The sequence below is a fragment of the Anomaloglossus baeobatrachus genome, chromosome 3 (genome assembly GCF_048569485.1).
Source record: "Anomaloglossus baeobatrachus isolate aAnoBae1 chromosome 3, aAnoBae1.hap1, whole genome shotgun sequence".
NCBI lineage: Eukaryota > Metazoa > Chordata > Amphibia > Anura > Aromobatidae > Anomaloglossus > Anomaloglossus baeobatrachus.
The window spans coordinates 150,467,384-150,493,299 of NC_134355.1; the positions used below are offsets into that span (position 1 = coordinate 150,467,384).

The 25,916-nt window shown below is 47.4% G+C and overlaps 1 protein-coding gene across 3 annotated transcripts in view; it reads right to left on the bottom strand.

Annotated features, from left to right (window-relative positions):
* The window catches only part of TTC13 (tetratricopeptide repeat domain 13), a 127,170-nt gene that overhangs the window by 82,892 nt on the left and 18,362 nt on the right, over positions 1 to 25,916 (bottom strand). For all 3 annotated transcript variants that reach the window (XR_012751608.1, XM_075339522.1, XM_075339523.1), the window contains exons 2-9: positions 25,779 to 25,873; positions 25,157 to 25,232; positions 21,484 to 21,554; positions 19,862 to 19,927; positions 17,975 to 18,067; positions 4,400 to 4,516; positions 3,271 to 3,381; positions 600 to 682 (exon numbers count right to left, since the gene is read on the bottom strand). Coding sequence is in view for 2 of the 3 variants with exons in the window: in XM_075339522.1 (XP_075195637.1) it covers positions 600 to 682; positions 3,271 to 3,381; positions 4,400 to 4,516; positions 17,975 to 18,067; positions 19,862 to 19,927; positions 21,484 to 21,554; positions 25,157 to 25,232; positions 25,779 to 25,873 (712 nt within the window). In the remaining variant the exon portion in view is untranslated. The remainder of the gene's footprint in view (positions 1 to 599; positions 683 to 3,270; positions 3,382 to 4,399; positions 4,517 to 17,974; positions 18,068 to 19,861; positions 19,928 to 21,483; positions 21,555 to 25,156; positions 25,233 to 25,778; positions 25,874 to 25,916) is intronic.

Below are 25,916 nucleotides of genomic sequence, written 5' to 3' on the forward strand. Positions count from 1 at the left end.
TTGAACTTTGTTTTTTTTTTTAATTTAAAATTTTTTTTTAACTTTTTTTTTTAATTTTACTAGTTCCCCTAGGGGGCTATATGGATCAGCAATCTGATCACTCTGCCATATCTGCTGATCACAGCTACACAGCTGTAAACAGCAGATATGCTCATTTACTGCCTCACCCAGCTCTGGGCCGGGTGAAACTGAAAGTAAGTAATGTGACCTAAGGAATCATCATATGACCCTGTGCTATCATGACAACCACCGGACGTTACGTCATCACATCACGTGACTTCGAGTATCGGCCGGTGAGTAAATGTTTACCGCCGATCCCTTTTATAATGGCGCTGTCACATATTGACAGCACCATTTAAGAGGTTAAACGACACGGGCAGATAACGATTCTGCTCGTGCCTGGCAGGCACATATCTCACCTGTAAAAATCAGCTGAGATGTGCGCTGATCGCTGCATGCTGCTGGCGGCAGTCCGCGGGAAGTAATACTATGACCACTAGGACGTAATATTACTGCCCACGGTCGTTAAGGGGTTAAAACCAAAAGACTCGCACTATTGAGAGATTGTGCATTTGGAAGATTAATCTAGCAAGAATTACCTGTAGGCCTGACCAAGACTTTTATATGCTTCAATAAAATTTGATTTCTGCCTTAAAGCTTCCTTAAAAGTTTCAATAGCCTCCTGCAAAAAGAATACAATAAACTGTAAAATGTATACATTAAAAAGGGGTTGTCACAAGAACAAAGTACATTCTAATCAATAGATCTTGGTATAAAAGGAAGCTCCACAATTGGATGTGTTTTTAAAAAAAAAAAAAAATGTCCCTGTGCTGAATTAATCTTATATACAGTATATGTCCCTGCTGTGTACTGTGTAATGGCCGTGTCTGACCGTACAAGGACATGGTCAGATTATACCACAGTTTTTGAAAGTACAGCATAGGATCACAGCTGACTGGGGTAAAGCTTGATTTTAAAAAGACAGGAAAATGTTTTATCTAACAGAAAGCAGCATCTGAATGTAATAGGGAAGCAAAGAGGTACAATAGTTTCATAGTGTTTAAGGTTGTAGGTAGACTTATGTACATCGAGTTCAACCCATGACCTAACCTATCAAGTTGAGCCAGAGGAAGGCAAAATACCCATTGGGGCAAACAGTAAGCGCCACATTAGGGACAACAACAATAACTTCCCAACTCCACATATGACAATCAGACTTAAGGGTGCTTTACACGCTGCGACATCGCTAACGATATATCGTTGGGGTAATTAGCAACATTGCAGCGTGTGACATCAAGGAGCGACGATCAACGATCGCAAAAACGTCAAAAATCGTTGATTGTTGACACGTCGCATCTTTTCATAATATCGTTGGTGGTGCAAGCCGCTGGTTGTTCGTCGTTCCTGCGGCAGCATACATCGCTATGTGTGACACCGCAGGAACGACGAACATCTCCTTACCTGCGTCCACCGGCAATGAGGAAGGAAGAAGGTGGACGGGATATTACGCATGCTCATCTCCGCCCCTCCACTTCTATTGGATGGCTGCCGTGTGACGTCGCTGTGATGCCGCACGAACCGCCCCCTTAGTAAGGAGGCGCGTCGCCAGCCACAGAGACGCCGCAGGGAAGGTAAGTCCGTGTGATGGGTGTAAGCGAGGTTGTGCGCCACGGCCAGCGAGTTGCCCGTGACGCACAACCGACGGGGGCGGGTACGCTCGCTAGCGATATCGATACCGATATCACAGCGTGTAAAGTGCCCTTAAGAGTCTTAACTGGGTAAAACCAGGGTACAGAGGACAGTGGTGCGCTGATCTGGTATGGTTGTGTGATACACCATGTACTATCAGCTGCTGCAGACACACATGAAAATGTGGAGATGAAACGGAAAGTAGTGCGTTTATTCTGCACTGCTGTAAAGGATTATCCGTGAGAAACACACAAGTGGAGAATATGCGGTTTATCCTACACATTTCAAAGCAATCCAGCTTCTTGTTCAGGGTATTGTGAGATTCCTGAAAAAGAAGCTGGATAGCTCTGAAATGCGTAGAATAAACCGCATATTCTCCACTTGTGTGTTCCTCAAAGACAATCACTTACAGCAGCGCAGAACAAAAACACACTACTTTCAGTTTCAGGAAAGCAACAGCTGTGATCCCGTGCCATCTTATCTGTATTCTCTCTTTTCCATCCTCCCCGGCGCAGGAGCTGTGGTATGATCAGACCATGTTCCTGTACGGTCAGACACAGCCATTACACAGTACACAGCAGGGACACATATATAAGATTAGCTCAGCACAGGGACATTTTTTTTTTTTTTTTTTAAAACAAATGCAATTGTGGAAATTATTATTCCAAGATCTATTGATTAAAATGTACATAGATTTGGACATAAAAAACAACCATATAGTCAATGGTATAATACTACTGTTTTATAAATGGCGCTGACATGCAAAGGCTGAAAAAAAAGGGCTAAAAATACACAGCTATGTGCACATAATGGCAAAGTCCGTATAACTTTCTATTCCTCTTTGCTTAAATGGAGATACCAAAAATTGTTGATTTAGGCAACTTCATCTACTGAACCACAGTGATTCAGACAGATTAAGGACGTGACCTTATTCTTTGATAGTATAATCACCACCCAAAACTTAAAAGGATTTGGAGTTTTACATAGTAGAAACGATTATAATAAAATAAAAAAAAGAAAAAGAAAAAAAAAAAGGCTTGAGCCTGAAACTAGAATACTGAACGAAAAAGAGTAAGGCATTGTGCGCACACTGCGTTTTTTGCCGCAGTTTATGCTGCAAATTGGTGCAGAGTTTGTTCATAAGCGACATGCAGTCCTTCACCAGCATAGCTATGAGAAATCCAAAATTCTTTGCGCATGCTGCGTCTTTTTTCCTTACAGGCTTTGCTGCAGATTTTCTGCAGCAAAATGAAATGGCATGTCACTTCTTTTCTGCATTTTTTCCCTGCGTTTTGCCATTAACAATGTTAAAAAAAACGCAATGGCAAAAACGCACCAAAACGCAGTAAAAACGCATGTGTTTTTGGTGCGGTTTTTTTTCGCAGAGAGGTGCGTTTTTCTGCCAGAGGGTACGTTTTTCTCTGGAGAAACAAATCCGCAGTGTACGCACATAGTCTAACAATTTTAACCCAATGAATAGTTGATATTACACACCCTGTTGTGTAGGGAAGGGAGGGGGGCGGGGAGCAGAGCATTAGTGTTATGCAATATACATACATTTGTGTTTTACTGGAGCATTACCTTCAGCAGGCCTCGGTGGAAGAATGTCAACCCTTTGTATAAAACGGCTATTGGCTGGTTTTGGTTTAATTCCAGGGATCGCTGAAAATCCTCATGAGCTGCTACATAATCCTGCCACAAAAGTACGCATGTCATTCATGATCTGTAACAATGTATCTATGTAGTGAACACATGAGTGTGGAGTAAACAAAGGAAAATGGGTCTTATTGTTCACGGTGTTTGAAGACAACGTAAAAATATAAAAAAAAGGGGAAATAACAATGATGGCTTGTACCTAGATAGACAATGTGGTATCGTGTGAAGCACAACAGTGACTCTCTTCCTGCACATGAACATGGATGACCACGTTATCAGATAATGCAGTAAAAAGGGCTGCAGCACTCCAGCAAGCCCACAATTGCAATGTTCTGCGATTTGGTGGTGGTCCTAAGGATAGCCATAAAATAGCACTACACTTGTCTGCCTTCCTAGGTCTGCAGAAATATTTCCTTTCCTATAACCTTGCATATTGCTCCCACACACACTTCAATACACTTTAATATCACTGTCAGCCAAATGGTCATTAGGTTCACTGTTATACCTCCCAGAAACCCAATACACAGTTGGCTTGGCCAAGTACAGTATGTACACGGAGAGGAGAGTGATCCAATACCAGACAACTTGGGAGATCGCTCACCTCTCAGGAGAACAAATGGATCAGGTGTTCTGATATTACATGCCATTAAACATCAGATGGTTGCTAGTCCCATCAAATTAGCAGGTTTCGCCTATTAACCTTTAATGTGCGGGGGTCCCCAAATGTCGAAAAAGAGTGGGATCTGGGGTGTGAACGCCCACAAATTCTAAAAACAACATGGCGTCGATCATCTGTTTTGCTAGAAAAGAAGCTACTGGCAATATTCTCTATGGAAATTATAGCCTCAGGGCTAAAGCACTTAGCCTTCTCGGTGCCTAAGTACATATAACGGAGTGCTGGACTGGCTTAGTAATGTCAAATATAATGGAGAGACACCATGCTTGGACTCCTCTAGCACCAGACGTCCGTAGCTCTAAAAGTCAGATGAGGTCCTACCAACTGAAAGGCGTCAATATATAAAGCCCCTGTAAAGAGATGACGCTCTTATCTTACCTCAGATATAAAGTAAAGTGTGCCACGGTGCCTATATAGCCGGGCCGATGGCTGCAACTGAATAGCTCTAGTGAGGTCCCCAAGCGCTTCACTAATTCGACCCAGTGGGGACAAAATCTGTAGAAGGAAACAAAGGAAATTGAATACCATCTATATAATAGCACATGGATAGAAAACCTAACCTTATATTGTGCTCGTATAACATGCGCAGGTATGCAATATTTCCACTCATACACACAGGGCATAAAGGATACCCGGCTGCCATATAATGCATGTTATACAGAACCTGTTGCGGGAAGCCATATTTTATTACTCTTCGCAATAGTGAAGCTCTTATCTCACTCCTATAACATAAAGAAGGGAATTTTGTTTACTTACCGTAAATTCCTTTTCTTCTAGCTCCTATTGGGAGACCCAGACAATTGGGTGTATAGCTTCTGCCTCCGGAGGCCACACAAAGTATTACACTTTAAAAAGTGTAACCCCTCCCCTCTGCCTATACACCCTCCCGTGGACCACGGGCTCCTCAGTTTTGGTGCAAAAGCAGGAAGGAGGAAACTTATAAATTGGTCTAGGGTAAATTCAATCCGAAGGATGTTCGGAGAACTGAAGACCATAACCCAAAAGAACAACCAGCCCAAAGGACACAGGGGTGGGTGCTGGGTCTCCCAATAGGAGCTAGAAGAAAAGGAATTTACGGTAAGTAAACAAAATTCCCTTCTTTGTCGCTCCATTGGGAGACCCAGACAATTGGGACGTCCAAGAGCAGTCCCTGGGTGGATAAAAGAATACCTCAATAAGAAGGGCCGAAAACGGCCCCCTCTTACAGGTGGACAACCACCGTCTGAAGGACTCGCCTACCTAGACTGGCGCTGCCGAAGCATAGGTATGCACTTGATAGTGCTTCGTGAAAGTGTGCAGACTAGACCACGTAGCTGCCTGACACACCTGCTGAACCGTTGCCCGGTGCCGCAATGCCCAGGACGCACCTACAGCTCTGGTAGAATGGCCTTTCAGCCCGGAAGGGAGCGGAAGGCCCGAAGAACGGTAGGCCTCGAGAACCGGTTCCTTGATCCACCGAGCCAAGGTCGACTGGGAGGCCTGAGAGTCCATACGCTGGCCAGCGACAAGGACAAAAAGCGCATCTGAACGGCGCAGGGGCGCCGTGCGAGACACGTAGAACCGGAGTGCTCTCACTAGATCCAAAGAGTGCAAAACCTTTTCACACTGGTGAATTGGATTAGGGCAACAGGAAGGCAAGGAGATATCCTGATTTAGATGAAAAGGAGATACCACTTTAGAGAGAAATGCCGGGACAGGACGAAGAACCACCTTATCCTGGTGGAAAACCAGGAAGGGAGCCTTGCATGACAGCGCTGCAAGCTCAGACACTCTCTGAAGAGATGTGACTGTCACTAGGAAGGCCACCTTCTGCAAAAGACGGGAGGGAGAGGCATCCCGCAGCAGCTCAAAAGGCGGCTTTTGAAGAGCCGTCCGGACTCAGCTAAGATCCCAGGGTTCCAACGGACGTTTGTAAGGTGGGACCATGTGGCAGACCCCCTGCAGGAACGTGCGGACCTGCGGAAGCCTGGCTAGACGCTTTTGAAAGAAAAAACACGGAGAGCGTGGATACTTGGCCCTAGAAAGAGAGCCGAGGGACAAACCCTTGTCCATTCCAAATTGTAGGAATGAAAGGAATGTGGGTAAGGCAAACGGCCATAGAGGAAAGCCGTTATCAGCGCACCAGGATAGAAAGACTTGCCAAGACCTGTAATAGATCTTGGCGGACGTTGGTTTCCTGGCTTGTCTCGTGGTGGCAATGACATCCTGAGATAACCCTGAAGACTCTAGGAGTCAGGGACCAATGGCCACCTAGTCAAGTTGAGGGCCACAGAATTCAGATGGAAAAAACGGGCCTTGTGACAGCAAGTATGGGTGGTCTGGAAGTGCCCACGGTTGACCCACCGTGAGATGCCACAGATCCGGATACCACGACCGTCTCGGCCAGTCTGGAGCGACGAGAATGGCGCAACGGCAGTCGGACCTGATCCTGCGTAGTACCCTGGGCAGCATTGCCAGAGGGGGAAACACATAAGGCAGTCGAAACTGCGACCAATCCTGGACTAAAGCGTCCGCTGCCAGAGGTCTGTGATCCTGAGACCGTGCCATGAAGGCCGGGACCTTGAGAGATCGACGTCCTGCGTTCCTCAGGGGCGATGGATCTCTCGAAGCACTTTTGGGTGCCGAGACCATGCCCCCGCGTCCATGCCCTGATGACTGAAAAAAATCTGCTTCCCAGTTTTCTACGCCTGGGATGTGAACTGCGGAGATGGTGGAGCCTGTGGTTTCCACCCACTGCAGAATCCGCCGGACTTCCTGGAAGGCTTGACGACTGCGAGTGCCGCCTTGGTTCGCGAACGGCACTGCCTCCATAGCTGCAACCATCTTCCCCAGGAAGTGCATGAGGCGCCTTAAGTGGTGTGACTGACTCCGAAGAAGTGATTGCACCCCCGCCTGCAGAGAAAGCTGTTTGTCCCTGGAGAGTCGCCAGAGCGACGTGTTGACACGCCACCTGAGAAGGGGCCCAGAGGTTCTGAAGAAACGAGCCGCAGGACGAGAACTGAACTCTATCCTGTAACCATGAGACAGAATATCTCTCACCCATCGGTCTTGAACTTGTGGCCACCAGGCGCCGCCGAAGCGGGAGAGACTGCCACCGACCGGGGATGCGGCTAGGGTAGGCCGAGAGCCATGAGGAGGCCGTTTTGGAGGCAGTGCCCCCTGCGGCCTATTGGGGTCGTGACGTGGGCCGCCACGCACATGAGTTCCTCTGGCCTTTCTCCGGCCTGTTGGACGAAGAAGAATGTGGCTTGGCGGAGGGACGAAAGGACCGAAACCTCGATTGGATTTTTCTTTGCTGAGGTCTCTTAGGTTTGGACTGGGGTAAGGAGGAGACCTTCCCTTGGATTCCTTAATAATATCATCCAATCGTTCGCCAAATAAACGGTCGCCAGAAAAAGGCAAACCAGTTAAGAACCTTTTTGAAGCAGAGTCTGGTTCCCTTTCGCGCAGCCACATGGCCCTGCGAACTGCCACGGAGTTAGCATATGCTACAGCCGTGCGGCTAGTGGAGTCCAGGACGGCGTTCATGGCGCAGGACGAAAAGGCTGATGCCCGAGCGTCAAAGACGGAACATGCGTAGCAAAATTCCATGTGACAGCATTAAACTCCTTCAGACAAGCCTAGATTGCTTGGAGAGCCCACACGGCTGCAAAGGCCGGGGCGAAAGACGTGCCCGTGGCCTCATAGATGGACTTCACCAAGAGCTCTATCTGTCTGTCAGTGGCATCCTTCAGGGATGAGCCATTTGCAACAGACACAACGGACCTAGCAGCCAATTTGGAGACTGGAGGATCCATCTTGGGAGAATGAGCCCAACTCTTAACGACTTCAGATGGAAAGTGGTAACGCGTGTCAGTGTGACGTTTAACCCAACGCTTGTCCGGGACCGCTCCGGGTTTCTGGACAGCATCCCTGAAGTTAGAGTGATCAAAAAACGTATTGCGTGTACGTTTGGGGAACCGAAACTGGAGTTTCTCCTGCTGAGAAGCCGACTCCTCTACAGGAGGAGGCGGAGGAGAGCGAACCAGCACCTGGATGATGGACGAGATAAGATCATTTACTAAGGCGTCCCCCTCAGGAGTATCAAGGTTAAAGGTGAAGTCAGGGCCAGAGCCCTGAGCTCCCCCGTCCTCCTCGTCTTCCTGAGAGTCCTCAAGCTGGGATCCCTAGCAGCGTGAGGAAGTCGGGGAAGAGTCCCAGCGAGACCGCTTAGCCGGTCTTGGACTGCGGTCCGGGCAGGAGTCCTCCGCCTGAGACCTAGGGCTCAACCTGGGAGCGCGCTGCGGCGCTAACCAAGCGGGGCCTGGATGAGACAAGCTAACAGGGCCAGGGCCTCTGAAAGGTCCAATCTGGACTGCAATGCCTCAAGGAGCTTAGAAGACCATTTGATCATATGAAAATGACTGAGGGCCAACACCGGTGACTCTGTCCCTGCAGCCTGCTCAGGGGGAGCAGGGGGGTCTACATGAGCCGAGGTGCCCACCAGTGCCCGAGGCTCCGGCTGAGCAAGCGAGGCAGGAGTCGAGCATTGCTCACAGTGAGGGTAGGTGGATCCCACGGGTAACAACCCCACAAGAGGTACAGACCGCGAGAAAAACCTGTGCCTGTTGTCTCCTAGGAGAGTGACCACTGAAAGTAAATGTGAACAAAGGGTATACAGTCTGTCCGAACCGAAATATATATAATATATACATATGTATCCGGCACCCTAGGGGGACCAGCAGCGGGTGCTGTGTTCACCCTGAGCTCCCTTGAGAAGCACCCACCGGCAGAATGCCAGAAAATGGCCGCCGGAGCTCTCAGGGGAGGAGTGGGGCCGAGGGCGGCGCCAGCAAAGAGCGGGAGTCTGGGTTCCCCACAGTGGTCAGTGAGGGGGGAGGAAGACATGCAGGATGTTCCAGCCCTCACATCCGACGTCATGTCGGTAATCCCGCCCTTACCCCTGACAGGCAGGCCCGGGGGCGGGATTTTTGCGAATAGGCCGCGGTGAAGTCGGGGACTAAACTTGAGGCCGCGCCCGACCAGCAGGCCCGGTCGGCGCGGAAGTCCACCTGCCTCCTCAGTTTTACAACTACCGCAGCTTCCGGGAAGAAGGTGCGCTCCCTGTACAGTCCCTAATGGGGACACAGAGTACCTTTAAGTAGCAGGGCCCGGTCCCTGGGGTTGAAGAGGCTCCGGTCCGGCAGGTTCCACCAGGGGCTGCGGATGGAGCACGGTCCCAGCAAATGGATGACCGCTCAGGTCCCACTTCTCCCAGCCGCATAAGGGATGGTGAAGGAGACGGCTTCTGGCTCCAGCCTCCGTACCCGCAATGGGTACCGTCTGGGGTCCCCACAGTGGCCAGTGAGGGGGAAGGAAGACATGCAGGATGCTCCAGCCGTCACATTCGACATCATGTCGGTAATCCCGCCCTTACCCCTGACAGGCAGGCCCAGGGGCGAGAGTTTCGCGACTAGGCCGCGGTGAAGCCGGGGACTAAATTTGAGGCCGCGTCCGACAAGCAGGCCCGGTCGGCGCGGAAGTCCACCTGCCTCCTCAGTCTTACGACTACCGCGGCTTCCGGGAAGAAGGTGCGCTCCCTGTACAGTCCCCAATGGGGACAGAGTACCTTTAAGTAGCAGGGCCCGGTCCCTGGGGTTGAAAAGGCTCCGGTCCGGCAGGTTCCACCAGGGGCTGCGGATGGAGCACGGTCCCAGTAAATGGATGACCATTCAGGATCCCACTTCTCCCAGAGCCGCATAAGGGATGGTGAAGGAAAACGGCATGTGGCTCCAGCCTTTGTACCCGCATTGGGTACCTCAACCTTAACAACACCGCCGACATAGTGGGGTGAGAAGGGAGCATGCCGGGGACCCCGTGGGGGTCCTCTTTTCTTCCAACCGACAACTAAGTTATGAGAATGCATGAGTGGATGTGTGCCTCCTTCCACACAAAGCATAAAACTGAGGAGCCCGTGGTCCACGGGAGGGTGTATAGGCAGAGGTGAGGGGTTACACTTTTTAAAGTGTAATACTTTGTGTGGCCTCCGGAGGCAGAAGCTATACACCCAATTGTCTGGGTCTCCCAATGGAGCGACAAAGAAGAAGGGAATTTTGTTTACTTACCGTAAATTCCTTTTCTTCTAGCTCCAATTGGGAGACCCAGACAATTGGGTGTATAGCTACTGCCTCCGGAGGCCACACAAAGTACTACACTTAAAAGTGTAAGGCCCCTCCCCTTCTGGCTATACACCCCCCCGTGGGATCACGGGCTCCTCAGTTTTAGTGCAAAAGCAAGAAGGAGGAAAGCCAATAACTGTTTTAAATACAAATTCAACCCGAGAAACAACCTCGGAGAACTGAACTGTTCAACATGAACAACATGTGCACCCGAAAAAAAACAAATTTCCTAAGAAAAACAGGGCGGGTGCTGGGTCTCCCAATTGGAGCTAGAAGAAAAGGAATCTACGGTAAGTAAACAAAATTCCCTTCTTCTTTGTCGCTCCTAATTGGGAGACCCAGACAATTGGGACGTCCAAAAGCAGTCCCTGGGTGGGTAAAAGAATACCTCGTGATAGGGCCGTCAAACAGCCCTTTCCTACAGGTGAGCCACCGCCGCCTGAAGGACTTGTCTACCTAGGCCGGCATCCGCCGAAGCGTAGGTATGCACCTGATAATGCTTGGTAAAAGTGTGCAGACTCGACCAGGTAGCCGCCTGGCACACCTGCTGAGCCGTAGCCTGGTGCCGTAATGCCCAGGACGCACCCACGGCTCTGGTAGAATGGGCTTTCAGTCCTGATGGAATCGGAAGCCCAGCAGAACGGTAGGTGTGAAGAATTGGTTCCTTGATCCAACGCGCAAGGGTGGATTTGGAAGCTTGCGACCCTGTACGCTGACCAGCGACAAGGACAAAGAGTGCATCCGAGCGGCGCAGAGGCGCCGTGCGGGAAATGTAGATCCTGAGTGCTCTCACCAGATCCAATAAATGCAAACCTTTTTCAAATTGGTGAACTGGATGCGGACACAAAGACGGTAAAGTGATATCTTGATTGAGATGAAAGGAAGATACCACCTTGGGAAGAAATTCTGGAATTGGACGCAGAACTACCTTGTCCTGGTGAAACACCAGGAATGGAGATCTGCATGATAACGCCGCCAGCTCGGACACTCTCCGAAGAGACGTGACCGCCACTAGAAAGGCCACTTTCTGTGAAAGACGAGAAAGGGAAACCTCCTTCATAGGCTCGAAAGGCGGCTTTTGGAGAGCAATTAGAACCTTGTTCAGGTCCCAGGGCTCCAATGGCCGCTTGTAAGGGGGGACGATATGACAAACCCCTTGCAGGAACGTGCGTACCTGAGGAAGTCGCGCCAGGCGTTTCTGAAAAAATACGGATAGCGCGGAGACTTGACCCTTAAGGGAGCCAAGCGACAAACCTTTTTCCAACCCAGACTGCAGGAAGGAAAGAAAAGTAGGCAATGCAAAAGGCCAGGGAGAAACTCCCTGAGCCGAGCACCAAGATAGGAATATCCTCCACGTCCTGTGGTAGATCTTGGCGGAGGATGGTTTCCTAGCCTGTCTCATGGTGGCAACCACTTCATGAGATAAACCTGAGGCCGCTAGGATCCAGGACTCAATGGCCACACAGTCAGGTTCAGGGCCGCAGAATTCAGATGGAAAAACGGCCCTTGAGACAGCAAGTCTGGACGGTCTGGTAGTGCCCACGGATGGCCTACCGTGAGGTGCCACAGATCCGGGTACCACGACCTCCTTGGCCAGTCTGGAGCGACGAGAATGGCGCGGCGGCAGTCGGACCTGAGTTTGCGGAGCACTCTGGGCAACAATGCCAGAGGTGGGAACACATACGGTAGTCGGAACTGCGACCAATCTTGAACTAAGGCGTCTGCCGCCAGAGCTCGGTGATCGTGAGACCGTGCCATGAAAACCGGGACCTTGTTGTTGTGCCGTGACGCCATCAAGTCGACGTCCGGCATCCCCCAGCGGCGACAGATCTCCTGAAACACGTCCGGGTGAAGGGACCATTCCCCTGCGTCCATGCCCTGGCGACTGAGAAAGTCTGCTTCCCAGTTTTCTACGCCTGGGATCTGAACGGCGGATATGGTGGATGCCGTGTCTTCCACCCACGTCAGAATCCGCCGGACTTCCTGGAAGGCTTGCCGACTGCGTGTTCCCCCTTGGTGGTTGATGTATGCCACCGCTGTGGAGTTGTCCGACTGAATTCGGATCTGCTTGCCTTCCAGCCACTGTTGGAAGGCTTGTAGGGCAAGATAGACTGCTCTGATCTCCAGAACATTGATCTGAAGGGTGGACTCTTTCCGAGTCCACGTACCCTGAGCCCTGTGGTGGAGAAACACTGCTCCCCACCCTGATAGACTCGCATCTGTCGTGACCACCGCCCAGGATGGGGGTAGGAACGACTTTCCTTTTGACAATGAGGTGGGAAGAAGCCACCACCGGAGAGATTCCTTGGCTGCCTGAGAGAGGGAGACCTCCCTGTCGAGGGACGTCGACTTCCCGTCCCATTGGCGGAGAATGTCCCATTGTAGTGGACGCAGATGAAACTGCGCAAAAGGAACTGCTTCCATTGCTGCTACCATCTTCCCTAGGAAGTGCATGAGGCGCCTCAAGGGGTGCGACTGGCCCTGACGGAGAGATTGCACCCCTATCTGTAGCGAGAACTGTTTGTCCAGTGGAAGTTTCACTATCGCTGAGAGAGTATGAAACTCCATGCCAAGATATGTTAGTGATTGGGTCGGGGTTAGATTTGACTTTGAAAAGTTGATAATCCACCCGAAACTCTGGAGAGTCTTCAGTGCCACGTTCAGGCTGTGTTGGCATGCCTCTTGAGAGGGTGCCTTGATAAGTAGATCGTCCAAATACGGGATCACGGAGTGACCTTGCGAGTGCAGGACTGCTACTACTGCTGCCATGACCTTGGTGAAGACCCGAGGGGCTGTCGCCAGCCCGAAAGGAAGAGCTACGAACTGCAGGTGTTCGCTTCCTATAACGAAGCGTAGAAAATGCTGATGCTCTGGCGCAATTGGCACGTGGAGATAAGCATCCTTGATGTCTATTGATGCTAGGAAATCTCCTTGAGACATTGAGGCGATAACGGAGCGGAGAGATTCCATCCTGAACCTCCTGGTTTTTACGTGTTTGTTGAGCAGCTTTAGATCCAGGACGGGACGGAACGACCCGTCTTTCTTTGGCACCACAAACAAATTGGAGTAAAAACCGTGACCTTGTTCCTGAAGAGGAACAGAAGTCACCACTCCTTCCGCCTTTAGAGCGGACACCGCTTGCAGCAGAGCATCGGCTCGGTCGGGCGGTGGGGAAGTTCTGAAGAAGCGAGTTGGAGGACGAGAGCAGAACTCTATCCTGTACCCGTGAGACAGAATGTCTCTCACCCAACGGTCTTTGACCTGTGACAACCAAATGTCGCCAAAGCGGAAGAGCCTGCCACCGACCGAGGATGCGGAGAGAGGAGGCTGAGAGTCATGAGGAAGCCGTCTTGGTAACGGTTCTTCCGGCTGGCTTTTTTGGGCGTGACTGAGTCCGCCAAGAATCTGAGCCCCTCTGATCCTTCTGAGTCCTTTTGGACGAGTAGAATTGGGACCTGCCTGAGCCTCGAAAGGACCGAAAACCAGACTGTCCCCTCCTCTGTTGAGGTTTGTTTTGTCTGGGCTGAGGTAAGGATGAATCCTTACCCTTGGAGTGTTTAATGATTTCATCCAAACGCTCACCAAACAATCGGTCACGAGAAAAAGGCAAACTGGTTAAGCACTTCTTGGAAGAAGAATCTGCCTTCCATTCTCTCAACCACAGGGCTCTGCGTAAAACCACAGAGTTGGCTGACGCCACCGCCGTACGGCTCGTAGAGTCTAGGACAGCATTAATCGCGTAAGACGCGAATGCAGACATTTGAGAGGTCAAGGGTGCCACCTGCGGAGCAGATGTACGTGTGACCGTGTCGACCTGTGTAAGCCCAGCTGAAATAGCTTGGAGTGCCCATACGGCTGCGAATGCTGGCGCCAACGACGCTCCAATAGCTTCATAGATGGATTTTAACCAGAGCTCCATCTGTCTGTCAGTGGCATCTTTAAGTGCCGCCCCATCTTCCACTGCAACTAGAGATCTGGCTGCAAGCCTGGAGATTGGAGGGTCCACCTTGGGACACTGTGTCCAGCCCTTGACCACGTCAGGGGGAAAAGGATAGCGTGTATCTTTAAGCCGTTTGGAAAAACGCTTATCTGGATAAGCGTGGTGTTTCTGGATTGCGTCTCTAAAGTCAGAGTGGTCCAGAAACGTGCTTAATTTACGCTTGGGATACCTGAAATGGAATTTCTCCTGCTGTGAAGCTGCCTCCTCCGCAAGAGGAGCTGGTGGAGAAATGTCTAACATCCTATTGATGGACGCTATAAGATCATTCACTATGGCGTCACCATCCGGGGTATCTAGATTGAGAGCGGCCCCAGCATCAGACTCCTGATCAGTTACATCCGCCTCATCACACAGAGAGTCGTCCCGCTGGGACCCTGACCAGTGTGATGAAGTTGAGGGTCGCTCATAGCGAGCCCGCTTAGGTTGTCTGGGACTGTCGTCCGAGTCAGAGCCGTCACCCTGGGGTGCATATGACACCCCCGGAGCTAGGAAGTGGTCCAGCTGAGGGGGACCAGGGGGCAATGGATCAACAGTGCCCATGGTCTGAGTTACTGGTCTAGACTGCAATGTTTCAAGAATTTTAGACATAGTCATAGACAATTTGTCAGCAAAAGCTGCAAACTCCGTCCCTGTCACCTGGACAGCATTTACAGGTGGTTCTCCCTGGGTCACCTCTAGCAGCGGCCCCGGCTGAGCAATTGCCACAGGGGCCGAGCACTGCACACAATGGGGGTCAGTGGAACCTGCCGGTAGAGTAGCCCCACATGCGGTACAAGCAGCATATAAAGTCCGTGCCTTGGCACTTTTGCTTTTTGCGGACGACATGCTGTTATCTCCTTGAGAAATCTAAGGAGGGTATATAGCAGAAAACCACCAGCGACTGTACAGTGCAAAGTATTGCCAGCACAAAACACAAAAGTACACTATGGCACAAGTGGGTGAGAGCCCTTGAGGGCTGCTTACCGCCCGCTGAAAAGCGGGTGTGAGATCGTAGAATCCCTTGTCTGGGTCTCCCAGCCTCCCCTCCGCAGTTCAGCGTGCAGGCAGGAATGGCTGCCGGCGTCCTGTGAAGAAGGGCGGACCGTGGGCGTCCCAAACAAAAGAGCGGGAAGCTGCGTCCCCCTGTGCCTAGTGTGAGGGCTGGAGTATGTAAAACAGACTCCAGCTCTTAACGCTGCTGGACTGTACAGCGTCCCGCCCTCCTCCTGACTGGCAGGTCCGGGGGCGGGAACGATACGAACTAGGCCGCAAAAGCCGGGGACTGTAGTAATCTAGCGCGGCCGTCATATATGCACGGCCAGCGCGGAAGTCCCCGGCGCACCACAAATCCCAGCCGCGACCAGTAAACACTGACCCCAGCGGCCGGATCGGCCGATCGTACAAAGTCACCTCACTCAGCAGAGCTGTAGTGAGTAACGGCACCAGCGCAGCAGCGCTGTTTACCCCGGCGCACTAACACACCCAGCAATGCTGCAGTGTGCGTGCGATAAGCACGGGGACACGGAGTACCTTGATGGAGCAGGGTCCTGTCCCTGAGAAAACTCCGCTCCGTATCCAGCAGATCCTCCAGGGGCTGTGGATGGAGCACGGCCTCAGTGCCCGGAGACCGGTAAAGTCCCACTTCACCCAGAGCCCAAATGGGGATGGGGAAGGAATCAGCATGTGGGCTCCAGCCTCCGTACCCGCAATGGGTACCTCAACCTTAAACACCGCCGACAGAAAGTGGGGTGAGAAGGGAGCATGCTGGGGGCCCTAGTATGGGCCCTCTTTTCTTCCATCCGACATAGTCAGCAGCTGCTGCTGACTAAACAGTGGAGCTATGCGTGGATGTCTGGCCTCCTTCGCACAAAGCATAAAACTGAGGAGCCCGTGATCCCACGGGGGGGTGTATAGCCAGAAGGGGAGGGGCCTTACACTTTTAAGTGTAGTACTTTGTGTGGCCTCCGGAGGCAGTAGCTATACACCCAATTGTCTGGGTCTCCCAATTAGGAGCGACAAAGAAAAGGTCTTTGTTCACATTAAAGAGTTCTTCAAGAATGTAGTAAAGTGGTAGAAACATACTGTATTTGGATTCATAAGACGCACCCCAAATTTAGAGGAAAAAAAAATGTAAAAATGGGGCAAGTCTTACAATCCGGTGGTGTCTTTGCGGCAGCAATCGTGGAGCGAAGTCACAGGAGGCAGGGGCGGTGGTAGAATAGGGCGATGCTGCACGGGCTGTGCTGGGTCTACGGGCAATGTGCTGGGGCTGCACTGTGCTAGGGCTGCAGGCCGAGGGTGCTGTGCCGGAGCTGTGGGCGCTATCCTCAAAATGACGATGGTGTGGACTTCAAATAACTGCACCCAGAGTCGGTGTGTGCAGAGATGGAGCTGTCCGCTCAATATCTCATCTGCGCATGCATCATCTCTAGCCCGTTGCTCTACCAGCAGCGCACTTAAGGAGAATGGCGCTGGGAGGCGGCACGTGAGCAGATGAGATCTTGAGCAGAGAGCTCCATCTGTGCATGTGCCGACTCCAGGAGCCATTATTTTGAAGTCCGCACCACCGACATTTTCAGGATGGCGCCCGCAGTCTCAGCAAAGTGCAGCTCCAGCACAGGGTCCGCAGCCCCAGCACAGCAAAGCGTCAACGGCATTGCTCCTGTGACCCCTCTCCACCATCCCCAGTAAGCTACATTTGAATTATAAGACGCACCTCTAATTTTCCTCCCTTTTTTGGGGAGAGGAAAAGTGCGTATTATAATCCGAAAAACACGGTAACTTCTGCTAAGCTAACAGGACATGAGGCAGGAGTCAGGCTAGATGAAAAAAAAAGAAGAAAAAAATATCTTTTGTGCTCAGTCAACCAAGATGTATTTCTTTTTCTTTCACACACTTCTCCTTGGCTCACGGACAGGGGCGTAATTACAAATAGGTGCAGGGGTTGCAATTGCACCCGGATCTTGGAGCCTAATAGGCCTAAGTCCCTTTGGCCTATATGAAAAGGCCAATACTATTAAAGACTTGCAACAATTGTTGACCCCATTGGAGATTTTGTACTGGGGCCCATGAGCTTTAAGTTACACCACTGCTCAAGGAGGTGTACGTGCTTTTGATACAGCTCCTGTCAGTTTATATACAGGTCCTAGGAGCTGTGTATATTCAGACTGCAGTCCATGCTAACACGTAAATAAGACAAGCTGCGTATGAATTATGTGACGTGGCCATTTAATTACTATCCTGGAGAACGCCTTTAAGAAAATAATTAAACCCGTGTCAGAATCCATTATGCAATTTGTTGTTGGAGAATGGCAGCTTCCTTTTCAGGTCCAATATGTGTGTGTGTCTCTGTGTAGAGGTTTTACTACTAGATGTTCCCCAATTACATTGAGGAAATCATTTTCATAGTAAAAGGACTTTACGATATTCCATAATCCCTCAACAAATGGACATAAGACATTTCATAAAGTCTCTACCTGTGGAAATGAGGCAACACGACAAATGCACATAATAAGTCTAGTATCAAAGAGTTGCTTAGTACGGTTGGCAGTGCCCAAGAAACATTCTTACCATTCTGAATAAATCTGCTCACAATCCGTGAATAGAGACATTGTTTTCCCTAAGAAGCTGAAAACCTGTCCTTATGAAGTGCTAATGATATTTGCAACAAAAATTTGGATTATTCAGACTCTGGGGTGTGCGAGAAGGATACTCTGCATTTACGACAAGGCGCTGTAATAATTGTACAGGTCACCAATACACTACAAGTGTGCATCTCCTAGGTGTAACATATGGGAAGGGTATAGCGGCACTTACTTCTGCTCTCTGCTCAAATACTTCTGGGTGATCAGGTTCCAAACTGATAACACGACTCAGTTCAAATAATGCTAATTCTGCATTTTTTATATCCTTGAAAAATGCAAAGGAAAACAATAAAAATAATGAATAGTGGCAAGTATACCGAATAATGGGTAGCCTCACATTAATGCCATCACAGAAGATAAAGATATAAAGGGATGAGTGCAATGCACCGCTATCAGACTATACACATAGGATTTTGCAGAGATATTTATTAGTACAATGATATCTTCTCCAGAAATGTAATACCTACATATTAAATATAGTTACTGATAATATATGGTAGGTTACATATAGTTACTTAGGTTGAAAAAAGACCTAGGTCCATCTAATTCAACCTTCCTCCACCAATTATACATTTTGTCCCTAAATCATTTATAACCAACAATGTTGTGTGTACTGAGGAAATCATCCAGCCCTTTTTTAAAAGCTGTTATAGTATCTGCCATTACTACCTCTTGTGGTAGGGCATTCCACAGTCTGACTGCTCTAACTGAAAAGAACCCTTTCTTATTTAGCTTCCAGAATCGCCTTTCTTCCACTCGCAGTGAGTGCAGTGAATTATACAAATAATAATAATAATAATAATAATAATAATAATAATAATAATAATAATAATAATAATAATAATAATATTAAAAAAAACAAAACAAACAAACACACGTCTCCAAGGAAATCTCATTTAAAGCTAAACAAGACCAAATTTTCCAACCTGTCATCATATGGGAGGCCTTCCATTCCTTGTAATAATCTAGTTGCTTGCCTTTGAACTGACTAACTTCTAAATGTCCTTTTTAAAATGTGGAGCCCAAAACTGGATACCATATTGTAGATGTGGTCTTACCACTGATTTATAGAGGGGTAACAATACGTTGCACCCTAAAATCTTGTTTGCTTTTGCAGCTGCTGCCTGACATTGAGTACTGCTGCTCAGCTTACTTGTAATCGCAATACCCAAGTACTTTTGTATTGTACTTATTTTTCAAAAAATGTTATTGTAGTGTTTATTTTCTGTCATTAATTATGAGGATTGCCATATTGAATGAACTTTTGTTACACGCATGTTTATACAAGTTTCACAACAGCTACATTTACTATAAAGGAACAATGGACTGAAAAGGTTTGCTAACATCTATGGGAGAGTATTCTACACATGTTCTGTAATCTGCAGAGGTCGTCCCTGCTGGTGACGTCACTAGTCTCCTGCATGCAGAGTTTTGAGACTCTGTTGCTGGTATATTGTTAGTGATCTGAGCTGACAACAGAGCAGATCGCACAGTGGATAGCTCACTAGGAGGGACACAGCAGGGACTAGCACAGCCCCAGGTACGAGTATCACTGACAATGCTTTGTTCCAGGGAGGGGGGCATCGGTTGTGATAGTGACCACAGCCTCTGCTCATTGCTCTGATGACACCTTGTTTGACTATCTCAGCATGCACTGGGATTCCCAAACTAAGCATCATCACACAGGGGATAGGCAAATAAAATAGAATAGCAGTTAGTGTAATTAAAGAAGGGTAGCGAATTTTTAATACAAAGTATATTAGAAAATAGTTTAGATTGCAGCACTAAATGGATAGGAATTTAAGATGAAATTTAGTTTGGACTTCAGATCACCTCTGTAACCTGCAGATGAACCCTATAACTGCAGAAAAATAGCGTTTTCCATAGCTAAATAATCCCTTTAAAAATAGAATTTTTCGACTCATGAAATGTGCACTTTTGATCTGTAAAGTCACCATTAGAAATTGGCCAGTTAGAAAATGTTACTTTTTAGTTGTGGTATTTAAAGTAGATATCTGTACATGCTACTGTGTAAAATGTAACATCCTAAATCCCTTACCTGGAGACCTTTTTTCCCATAGGCTATTCCTCGGCCATAGATAGCACTCACAAGATCTGCATCCTCCTAATAAAAAAGACATAATAGCCAAGTTCTTTCCTAAATATAGTGTAAGCCATATAATGACAAGAATTCAGCTGCGAATACCTTTACAGATGGCAATAACCATATCATAAAACAGCTATTCATATGTATCAGAGTACGACCAATTGTTTAAATTGTAGGGGTTTTTTTGTTTTTCTTTTTAGTTAAAAGGGAACATGTCAGGTCCCCTATACCCTCCATCCCAGCAGCATTGATATCTGTGTGCCCAAATTCCCCACCTCACCAGCCCTGCTTAATGCAATTCACTATTATGAATGCTTTAAAAAAAACAAAAAAAAAAAAAACACAACTACGTATAATCCTCGCTTTCACTATGTTAATTAGGCCTTTGACTAGTCACAGGGGTGTTAGCTCCCTAGACCAGTTGGCCTTTTCCCAGGTTATCATGCCCCTTTCGACGTGAAAACATGATCTCCAAGAGTTGGCATCTCCGCCTGCTCCTAGAAATCTCACATATGTGTTTGGCTCATTTCGGTCAGTCACTTTTGAAGCAGCTTCCTGGCTTCATTAGGCACACTGCACATGACTAGAAGACATGTACGTGAGCTATCTTCTGAACTTCCGGTCATGGGCAGTGTGCGTAATGAAGCTGGGAAGCGTCCACCCTGCTTCTGAAGAGCACTGATGTAGTTGAAATTAGCCGTGCGCATGCGCTAGATTTCCTGTAGCTGGCAGTGACGCCGTCTCGTGGAAATCATGTTATGCCCACAGAGGCATGATAGCAAGAAAAAAGGGCCTACTAGTCTGGGGAACTAACACCCTTGCGACTAGTCAAGGCCATAATTACCATAGGAAAAGCGAAGCTTCTAAGTCTTTTTTTAAATGTTCAGATTAGTGAATAGTATAATATACGGCTGGTTAGGAAGGGAATTAGGCCACACAGGTATCAGTGCTGCTGGGTTGGAGGGCATAGGGGATCTGACAGGTTCCCTATAAGCATAGTTTTTTTTTTTAACCTTTTTGACAATGTGGGTTTTTTTCATATTATAAAGTTTCTTGAAAAAAAAAAAAAAAATTGTAGAAATCTTGCAATTTTCAGATTGGCCAATGGGGCATGTTGAGGTTCTAACTTCATGTTTCAGGCAACAACACATGAACAATAGCCATAGTGAATAGACTCTGACCTTGTCTGGGGTATTGATCAGCTATGAAATCTATTGTGATTGGTGGATCCTGCGTTACCTGTCATGGTCATCTGGCCTCTGATGATAACCAGCCTGATGAAATTTCTCCCTGAAAGAACAGGAAGTACGAGGAAAAAAAAAAACCCCATAAACAAAACCGTGACCAATCAGCAAGATGCATGATCACTATTTTTTTTTTTTTTTTTTTTTTTAAGGAGGGATTGCATCATCAAAAAAGAAAAAAAAGGCCTAATTTTTTAAAGAAAAACATGCGACAGTAAACAATAGCTCGTTTTGCGATGGTCTCTTCCCTTTAATGCTGGCAACTAAGCCGCACTATATCAGTCAATGGTATGAAGAAATTAAAATGATAGAAATACAAAACAAACCTACCTGAAGCATTGAGGAGAAATGTTTTATAGCCTCATCATGCAGGCCACTGCCTATTAACACATATCCTATAGCTTGAACATGAAAACAAAAAAATACGTAATTAATGGTTAGCAATCATGATCGTCTAACTAGACCATCATATAGATCATTTTATACCAGGAATCAGTTATATACAATCAATAAAATTGCTTAAACTGTACATAAGACACTATTTCCACAACCCAATAAGGCTAAGTGCGCATGTTGCTTAATTTCATGCATTTACGTTGCATACTACACTGTAACGTAAACGCATGCATCCTGCGTCCCCTGCACAATCTATGAAGATCGCATGAAATCAGCATCTATTCTGCAGACACACTGCATCCATTACGCAGTGTTTCTGCAGCGACTTGAAGCGCACATGCACTACCATATCGCTGCAGATTTTTCAGCATGGACACTGCGCAACGTGCGCACATAGCCTAAGACAAGAGAACAGAGGATGCTTACACAAGTCTAGAATAGATTATAAATTTGATTGAACTCCAGGAAACGTTTCCTACTTCGACAATTTTAAGCCAAAAGGGCCATGTTGACATAGAAAATATTTTCACCCTTTACAGATCAACATGTGAATTCTGGCCTGTTAAATGAGGCTAAATCGACAAAATTGGAATCGAGAATTCACAGAATTCAATCTGTACTGTGATTTCAGGGCACACATGCCGCTGCCAAAACATGTGTTTCAGCGACTTTCTCCTTTCTTCTTGTTTCAAAGGAATCTTGTCAGCAGGTTTTTTCTACCTCATCTGACAGCAACATAATGTAAGCAAAGAGATTCTGAATCCAACGGTGTATCACTTAATTACTGAGTGCCGCTGTTCTGAAATAATCAAGGAATTGAGCTGTAAGTGCATGCCCTCATAATCTCCCGCCTAGATTACCGCAACATCCTCCTCTGTGGCCTCCCTGCTAACACCCTCGCCCAACTCCAGTCCATCCTAAATTCTGCTGCCCGACTGATCCACCTCTCTCCTCAAAACAAAAAAGAGGCCTAGCTCTACTGTAAGTCAATGCTCAGGAGTAAAAATAGAAAATCACAGAAGTCCCAAAAACTCTGGCACTCATAAGGAAAAGAAACAAGATTTCTTATGAAAAAATAATTTTATTTTTAACAGAAGAATCTTGAAGTCATCAGTGACTGACAGTTTGAACAAACGTTTCGGCTTATTACATCATAAGTCTTTTTCAATGCACTGTCTGTTGGGAACGCTTTGGTAATTTGATGTATTTGTCAATACATATACACACACCAACCAGTATCGGTAATAATGAAGAGTATATAGGATTTGTATTCCTTATTATAGGTATTGTCATTAACTGTTGTAAGATCCTCAGGATTTATATGCACAAGTCACTATGGACATCATAGCTGTATACTTGTATGAAACAGGAGTAAGAAACGCCCTTTCAGCAAGTGAATTCACTTGTGATATTTCATTTGTGATATTAGTTTGATAACCCAATCCTTTGGACTTATTTTGGTTCATTGACAAATACATCAAATTACCAAAGAGTTCCCAACAGACAGTGCATTTAAAAAGACTTATGATGTAATAAGCCGAAACGTTTGTTCAAACTGTCATTCTCTGATGACATCAAGATTCTTCTGTTACCAATAAAATTATTTTTTCATAAGAAATCTTGTTTCTTTTCCTTTTGAGTGCCGGAGTTTTTGGGACTTCTGTCTCTCCTCAATACCACCCCGATTCTTCCCTCTGAAAATGCCTGCATTGGCTCCCAATCTTCCACCGTATCCAATTCAAACTACTAACACTGACCTACAAAGCTGTGCATAATCTGTCTCCTTGTATATCTCTGAACTAATCTCCCACTACACTCCAACACATCACCTCCGGTCCTCCCAAGATCTCCTTCTCTCCTCCTCTCTCATTCGCTCCTCACGCAACCGACTCCAAGACTTCTTCCGAGCATCCCCAGTCTCCTGGAACTCGCTGCCCCAAGACGTCAGACTATCTACTACACCCGCAAGCTTCAAACGGAACCTGAAAACTCACCTGTTCAGGAATGCCTATAATCTTCAATGAAACCACTCCCTCACCACTGTGCGGAGCTGCCACCACCTCACCGCCGTGCGCAGCTGCCGCCTCCTCACCACGCGGAGCAGTCGCCGCCTCACCACCGTGCGCAGCTGCCACCTGACCAAACACCCCACCTACTGTCTCCTCCCCCAAATCCTATAGAATGTAAGCTTTCAACGGCAGGGTCCTCTTCCCTCTGTACCAGTCTGTCTATTGTAACTTGTATATGTATTCTGTATGTAACCCCCTTCTCATGTACAGCACCATAGAATTAATGGTGCTCTATAAATAAATATTAATAATAAATTATATTATATTATTATTATTAAGCAAAGCACGTAGCGGAGCCCAAAGAGCTGTCCGACCACACAAGGCTCTCAACAGAGACGGACACCTCACATAAAATGCACAATCAGAGCGGGGGCGTGCCGGACAACATGACATGATACTTCTTAGCCCTCTAATGTTAATCACAAAGCAATAAACCCTTTAGTTTAGGTAAGCAATAGTTCGCACACAGATAAGAGAAGCACAGTTGTTTTTTATTTTTTTTTTATCCTTTGCAGCATACTGTCCTCAGCTTACATTGCAAAATCCTGCTTAAAGATTCCCTTTAAAACCTCTCATTTACAGCAGTCCCAATCCCCTTTGCATAACCTCCTCTCTCCCCACACTTGCTGTGCTGCCCTACTTCTTGTGGAGGACGTATCCTACGTCATCCACACAGTGCCCATTATCTTGCTCCTGCACAGACATACTTTGCTTTGCCCTGCTGTAAACAGTGCTAAGTATGGTAATGCGCATGCTCCAGGAGAGGACAATTTGTGGAGATCACCCGGTGGAACAGAGTGAAGTACACTTGCACAGGAGCAAGATAGGGGATACTGTGTGGATGATGTAGGATACGTCATCCACATGAAGTAGGGCAGGAGGACGACGATTTTGGGGGAGAGGAAGCGCTGTGCAAGACCAGTGAGGCCCATCTGACTGTGGTATATGAGGGGTTTATAAAACGTTTTTTCCCCCCTTTGGGGGAAGGGAGCTGGGGTCTTCTATACAGAATGGTAGACTACTGTAAAAGAAGTGGTAAAGTTCCTGGCTTTAATTTATATTGGGGAAACCTGGTGATGGGTTCCCTTTAAGGCCAATTTTATACTGGAGGGCTCATTCAGACATCAGTGCACATCTGTCGGATCATGGACAGCAATGCACAGACTGGGTCGAGACACCTGTGGCAAATCCGTACCTTGCGGTCCATTAGACCAATGTGCATGGACGTCTGAATGACCCCTAAAAGCAAGCTCCCAAAGATCATATAGATCTTTTTACCTGTGTACCGTGGAAGCTATGAGCGTGTGACTTGTGTTTTTGCATACAGATGCTCCACCAGATACAATCCCTTCCCAGTAACTGTGGTGGAGTCTGTTCCATATAGAAAGCACAACTTCAGGTTACAATAATAGCAAGGGCAGTCGGTCAGGTTCTAGGTGCTGAAATCACTAGTGGGCACTGAACCTAAACGGCAGAAGCGACTAGCCGAATGGTGTTTGGTTTTAGGATTAATGTAAATATTGGTATTCTTCACTTACCAAGCTCCTCATTCGTATCATCGTCCTCTGTAACAAATGGCAATCTCTTCTGCACAGCCAGTGTCTTAGCTTGGCTCTGAAAAGAAAAGCAGCCATAGCGGCATTACACATGACCAACTAAAAAAATTCAGCATGACGCAACAAAGCCCCAGGGGATGAAACTGTTCATAGTAGTGAAATGCAAGGCCACGTACACAGGTTAATAGAGGTTAACGCCCTTCACATTATACTCATTAACCTACTGATAAATATTTGGATCGGGAAAGAGACACAATTTACAGAATTAGATCAATGGTCTGATATGGTGCAGTATAATGTATGTATTGTATATACAGTACTATATGATTGTAGGAAGTATAAGAAAGGCCAGGAGCCCGCTCTTTTGTACTTCACAAAATGGGTTAGGGGGTTAATAAGCTGAAAACCTTTTCCATTCGCCTCATAGCTTTCATGACAATTCAGTAAGAGGATTTCCCCATTTTCAGGGCTAGCCATAAGAATTTAAAAAAAAAAGGCTACGTAAATTAAATTATCAAAATCTGTGGAAGACAACTCAAATTATCCGCAAAGTTATTCTACTTTCTATGTCCTTCAAACCCCATTTATGAGCAGAATACAATACCAGGATTTTCTCAGTGTTTCGTGAAATAATGGATTCACAAGCTGGGGATCCTCTTGGCTCACAGTCCATCTCACGAAAGGTAAAAAACGCGGAATCTGGAAATGAGTTATATAAGAAATGTGGAGGAAGTTAATCACA